Below are 6,876 nucleotides of genomic sequence, written 5' to 3' on the forward strand. Positions count from 1 at the left end.
TTTCGTCTGGGTTAGTCCTCAAGTTAGAATCAGTTTCCACAGGATGAGAACTACTGACACGAAACGCCGTTACGATTCCTACGAGTAATCAACTAATCGACTTTTTCCCTAGAATAAATTAGACCAATTCAATAAATGTATTGACACTTTATGCCTAAAATAAAGTGAACAAGCCAAAGCCGAACCAACAATATATAATTACTCAGATAAATGCCGCAGAAGCCACCGTATAGTAAATTTCTTCAGAGGGTATCGCAAGTATTCAACAACTTCATTTACGTTTCTGTTCGCTTTGGAGGTTCTCTTTCGAATACCATCACTTTTGTTTCATACCGATTACCGGTATTTATTTCCCACAATTACAATAACTGGATGTTTCATCAAGCATTTGCTACAGACTAGCTAAAATTTCGAAAATTAGAATGATTTTTTTCTAATAGGCCTACACAAAATTATTCTGCACCGCGCATTGAGTATAGAGTTCCCTCGTTAAAATCTTCACTGAGTATTTAATTGGCGTAGCTTGAAAATTTTAAATAGCTCGAAGTATCATTGTATCCGATTTCTCGTCACATGTTTTGACTCTGGAGTTTGGTCGCTTTGGGATTCATTGGATTTTGTAAGGAATTGAAAACTAACGTTACCGGTTTGCACGAAGCATAACTTACGGATTTGGAAGCTTAAAGTGTTCATAATATGCTATGTGCAGACTGACATGATGTCTCGTTCCGGCCACACTCAAATTCCAACTCGATATCTAATTAAATCAGACTGGTGATGATTAGACTGTAGAGTTCTCGCTTCAGTTTCGCCGAACTTGTTCAAACCGAAATAAATGTTGGTGAATGAGACATCAGAGGGTTTCCGATGCCCGATCATTGAAAACGAAGTTTATAAGCAGTACTGGAGAGTATACGGTATCCTAGCTACCAGTGTTATAGGTGTTTTCCTGAACATGTTTGGTATCTTCGTTTTTCGAAAAATGACCGAAAGCGGGCAAGCCATCTACTTACTGACCGTATTATCGATAGCTGATATTATATATCTGGTAAATATATCCTTGCATATTCCAATTCGTAAACTTGTTTTCCAAGCTTTTTACGGAGACGAAGTCTTTCGTCGAATAGAATACGGAGTATTTCCAATGTGGCTCTGGATCAGCATCGCCTCTTACAAGTCAACGGTAACAATACGTAATTGGATTGTCGTTTTATCCGCTGTTGTTCGGTGTCTGCATATTTTCTTTCCCCTGTGGTCTCGACGAGTTGTCGATAGAAAACTAGTAAATATAAATATAGCTGTAATTGTCATTATATCGATAATTATATATATTCCCCGTTATTTCGGGATTAGTATCGTCCCTTACACGTGTCCGGGAGATCCATTGTTGAGTCGTCCAAGTTATCCTATATTTAAGAAAGACAAAGCTATGGATCTGAGTTCGACGTGGATCTATTTAGTCGTAACGGTAAGCTCACCGATAGTAATTCTCCTATTAGCCAATATGGCGCTAATATGGTCCATAAGTCATAACAGGAAAGTTCGAAAATCCATCACGGTATCGCAATCAAATTCTGATACGAAGGCGACTCAACTGGTATTCATATCAACAATAATCTACCTGGTCTGCGAGTCAGCAACTGTCGTGTCAAGGATATTCAACTATTTCGCAGACTATGAAGTCACCGATCTATTAAAGAAAGTATTCGATTTTCTAGACTACTTAACTCCTGTCGATTCAGCTATTAATTTCATCATTTATATGATCGCCAGTAAAACTTTCAGACAAACCACGTATAGAATATTAATTGTCGGACATCGAGATAAAAGATAGCTTGTCACATTCGATGTATAAGTATCGAAAGCTTGCGACGCATCTTTTAAATCTAATGTTATTATAGATATTTAAGAAGACGATAATAAATATTTCTTATCGTCTATAATATTGTTCACAACATGTATGTAGATTAACACATTATAAAAGACTATTAGCCATCATCAGGCGTACTGAGTACAGAATAAATAATACAGGATATTTATGCAAGAAAAAAACAAAGGGACTAAGTGACTGATTGAATAGTTGAATGGAGAATACAGATTAAAAGAATTTAAAACAAAGACCGGAAAACACAACTAAGCAATTGCAAACGGCAAACTATTGGGATAATACAAGTTGAAGTGATTAAAAAAAGCCCGAAGTGTTTAAAAAGCAAATGCGAATTAAGGGGTAATCAGACAAAATCAAATGGCGGGAACATAAAGGGCTTAATCAGTGAGCGAGTTGAAACAAGCAAGCACGAATAACGGAAAATGATATAGGGAATTAATATACAGAGAGTAAAAGTGAAGCGAGAATTTCGGAGATCCAATATGTTGTGGGGAGAAAACCGTTATTCAAATTAACATAATTTTTCAAATTTTCAATTAATCAGGTCAGATTCCATCCTCCTCATCCGGAAAACAATCTAGAACCAGTATCATATTTTACATTACATAGAAGAATCAATCTCTTAATCCGTCGAATTTCAGTATAATTCTATCGCTATGTGATTTTATAGAATACGTTTAAGTACATTGAAGAACCGAATATTCATAGTGTGTGTAGAATGAGTGCTGAAAATTGTCGGAGCGGAAGCTGTAATCGTGAAATTGTATTCTAGAATTGTTCGAGCGCGAGCTCAATTTAGGCGCGTGTCAAGGGAGCTACTTGTACGCAAAATTATACCCCTTATAATAACTAATTTCATATATTTTCATTCTTTCACTCACTTCACTCGAACAGTAGAGGATCGCGAGTTCCAGCTATGAATGAAACGATCATCTGTTGCGGTCGTTACTGCAATGGCGAAGTTGCTACCTACTCGTATGGTGCAATTATGGGTATAGTTCGAGCTTTCATATACCTTATTGGTATAGTCGCCAATATCTTTTCATTAACGGTACTGAACGTCATGCAACTTCAGAGAATTAGCAGCATGTTCTATATCAAGGCTCTCGCAGTAGCTGATTGCATCAACTGTTTAACTGGCGTATTTGGAAGAGAGTTGATGATGCTTGCAAGAGATTTTCCATTTGAATACATCAAATTCAATCGGACTTACCAGAAATACTATCTTCATGTATACTTGTATGTAGATACGGTATTTCAGATGTCTACTTCGACGAGTTCTTGGTTGCTTTTCGTGATGAGTATTGATCGCTATCTTGCTATAAGATTTCCTTTTTGGGCGAGACAATACTCAACAATAAATGTTGCACGACGTATCACGGTTTTGACTTATTTTTTCACATTTATTTTCCATATTCCGACTTTGTTCGACGTAGAAACATATCGGGTGCAATCTGGTGAAGCATGTGAACACGTCGGCCTGAGATACCTACTACTATTCAACAAACAATATTCCCTCTATTACGATTTCCTTTTCGGTACTGTCGTGCTCAAGTTTATACCCGGTTTTATCGTTATACTATGTAATGTGCACATGTTCATATTGGTCCGAAAGGCGGCCCGAGACCGGCTCAAATTCAGCCGGCAAGGCGAACAACAAGATGCAACAAACAGCCAACAAGGTCGACAAATTACATTCATGATTTTAACGCTTAATTCAATATTCTTTATCGAATATTCAATGGCATTAATAAACACAATATTGCCGGCATTTTTTCAATCGTCATATCGACCATATCATTCAGGACAATTAATACACGCAATCAATGCAATGATAAATCTATTCGTATATCTGGGCACCCGAAGAGGGTTTGGTCAGACGCTGGTTTGGTGTTTGAGTTGTAGTTATTTTGGAAAGCGAATGTAGATACTCGCCATATTTAACAGCTGGTCAATATGACTGAGAAACCAAATTCCCCACGGTTACAGAATGCAATTAAGTGTTAAATAGTAAAGAAATGAAAAATGCATCCGTAAAGTTTATTAGTAGAATAACCACCATCAAACGTGGTGTACGGATGATAAGATACTCACTATGTACAAATTAGAAGTTTTTTTTTGAAAATCGATAATCATTCAATCAAAAAATCGATCTCCTCGAATGGTTATTCTACACCAAGTGTCGAAAGCTACCGAAATGAATGCACGTAGTGAACGTGGTGTAGAATACGGGATATCGACAAATTCAAGTTCTTGAATTACTCGTTTGATGGCGCTAGTCAGAACCGGAAATTGGAACCTAAATCCACCATGTTCTAGTTCATTTGCAATAAAAATCTCTCGCTTCAAGTTTTTAGTTAGCGATATTTTACTTACTATACATAGGCACGCATAATCCTTTAAGTATGATATCTTGGCAATGTGTTGAATTCGATAAAACCTCACTTTGAACGCTAAAGATCACTATAAATGTGAAAAAACTACCAAAAATCACAAATTTAGCGATGACGCTCGAAGCAGCTAACGGAAGTAATGACTGGTGCCGGGTGTCATCACTTTGTTGTTGAGTTCAAGACTCTAAGGTGAATTAATTGCAGGCTACACTGATAAATATGAAATAATATTACGAAATAGAATTGATGTTAGAAGGACAACACTCGTAGATTCATAATAAAAATATGAAAAGTACCAGTACTCGAACCAACAATCGAAATTGGGCCGTCAAGTGCTGCCACCATGTGATACCTGGCAACCAGTCTTTACATCTTCAGCCGTTGCAAAATGTTTTTTGATAATTTTAGGACACTTATAGTGACTTCTAGCCTTTGCAGTGAGGTTTTATCATATCCAACGTAGCGGTAGGATAACATATTTAAAGGATTACGCGTAACGATGTATAGTAAGTAAAATATCGCTCATTGAAAACTTGAAGCGAGAGATTTTCATTGCAAATGAACTAGAGCATGGAGGATTTAGGTTCCAATTTCCGGTTCTGACTAGCGCCATCAAACGAGTAATTCAAGAACTTGAATTTGTCGATATCCCGTATTGAAACAAAAGAAGCTAAATTCCAGTAGAATTTTCATATTCATGTGTTGTAAAAATAGAATAAAGCAAATAATTTACATTTTGTACCTGATGAATTTATTTGGAATAAAGCGTCGATATAATTTTCTCTTAATACATTCGAAAATATGATCAAAATAAATTCAATCAATAAAACTGCAGACGATAAAGAAAAGAAAAAGAATAATATTTGCTCTTTTCTTCTAGAATCAAATTTTCCGATCCAAATAACTGAAAAAGTTATGTATGGTATCCGATTTAGAAAATGTTACGTTTCCTGCTAGAGACCGATCTAAGCAATATAGTTACCTTCATCATAACCTTTGACCTCCTAACTGGCTACTTTCCTTTCATGCAATAGCAAGTTACGCAACCGTTTGCATCTACATTCACAGTTGAACATTTTCGCTGGCATTGCTTTTTACAAGCTGAATAAGAAATGCATATAATTTACCATTCTTCATAATCTCATTGGATAATCTTTCACCTGACCGAAAGTTGATTGAATAACCACAGAGAAGCCGAGCATTTTTTATACCTTTCATCTTGCATAACTATCACCTTTTCTATACGTAATACTTACGTGATGGTTTGCATTTGCATGTTGGGCAGCCATTTTTACCAGGAACATATCCGTTAGGACAATAGATTTCGCAAGTTGGGCCGCAGCCGTCAACTGGAAAAGCATATTTAGAAATTAGATTAACCTTCTTAGTTCCCAAAGAGAAACGTCATTTCTATAAGTAATCGTTATTTGTATGATATAGATTCATTTGTTCATATAAACTTTACATATCACACCTCGATTACGAAAACTTACTTGATTTGCATACACATGTAGGACAGCCATTTCCATCTAGAACATTTCCATACGGACAGAATACTGCACAAACTGGGTCACATGTTTTTGGAATAACTGTAATTATATATAGATGAAGATGCTCCCTTTGTGTGTTTACCGGAAATACTTCCATCAAACGCGTACGACTGATGACTAAAAGTTAATTTCTCGCGACTTTCAACGAAACACTTTTATCTCAATTCAACCTTACAAAGAATTAGATTTAGATTTTACGCTTGATAAAGTTATATTTACCGGACAGAGATTGCGCAACAGGTAATAGAAGAGCGACCACGAGGACAGACGTGGAAAACATTTTTTGTCGAGCGTTCAAGCCGAGTAACACAGAAAATGTGAGCCACCCACAAAGCCGTCCCAGCTGCTTCAGGAAATATATCATCAGGAAGAAAAAAAATTGAATTCAAAATGAGTATCTCAGAAAAAATATTACATGATCTCTGTAATCGCTTGCATAAAATGGTCAATAAATTATCCTGAAATCGCATGAGAAAATCATTTTGTATTGTTCCTCGTTGATTTACGCCGAAGATAGGTCACGAGTCGAATAGAGAAAATGATTCCTAAAATCTCAGTCGTTAAAAGATAAATTATATCCCTAGATGATTGAATACATCGTTTGATTATTAATGGAATTATGACTGTTATATTCATTGTTTCATTCGTAACATGAATAGAAAATGCGTACAAATGTTACACTGAAAAGTAACTTTATTTCATTAGACGTTGACAAAAACTGGGCTGAAACGACAACGTTAATATTGCAGCATTGGAAAAGGCAAAATGAAATTGCCTCTGGGGCTTAGTTAGTATTTAAATGATCAATAAAAACTGAGGTAATCCAATCCTAAATTGATGAATTATATTCATATATAAACGCAACATTGATCTAAAAACAACTAAAAGCAACTAATCTTTCAGATTTTTGTAATCATCATCTGCGATGGTGAGTAATGAATCATTTGCACCGCTAGTAATGTTTACAACCACCGCGTATCGTACGGTAGTCGTCGACCCTACAAAACTTTCGTACGCGCAGAAAATATCTCGTAATTGGAAGCTG

The 6,876-nt window shown here is 36.1% G+C and overlaps 1 protein-coding gene across 1 annotated transcript; it reads right to left on the reverse strand.

The window, feature by feature from the left end:
- Nucleotides 1-5,111: 5,111 nt before the first annotated feature.
- LOC141909040 (uncharacterized) lies at nucleotides 5,112-6,129 on the reverse strand. Its single transcript, XM_074799371.1, has 5 exons — nucleotides 6,051-6,129; nucleotides 5,775-5,870; nucleotides 5,538-5,630; nucleotides 5,264-5,382; nucleotides 5,112-5,185 (listed from the first exon to the last, which is right to left on the reverse strand). The coding sequence occupies exons 1-4, from the start codon at nucleotides 6,109-6,111 to the stop codon at nucleotides 5,294-5,296; spliced, it is 339 nt and encodes a 112-aa protein (XP_074655472.1). The 5' UTR covers nucleotides 6,112-6,129; the 3' UTR covers nucleotides 5,112-5,185; nucleotides 5,264-5,293.
- Nucleotides 6,130-6,876: the final 747 nt, after the last annotated feature.

Source organism: Tubulanus polymorphus, chromosome 7 (genome assembly GCF_964204645.1).
Source record: "Tubulanus polymorphus chromosome 7, tnTubPoly1.2, whole genome shotgun sequence".
Taxonomy (NCBI): Eukaryota; Metazoa; Nemertea; class Palaeonemertea; order Tubulaniformes; family Tubulanidae; genus Tubulanus; species Tubulanus polymorphus.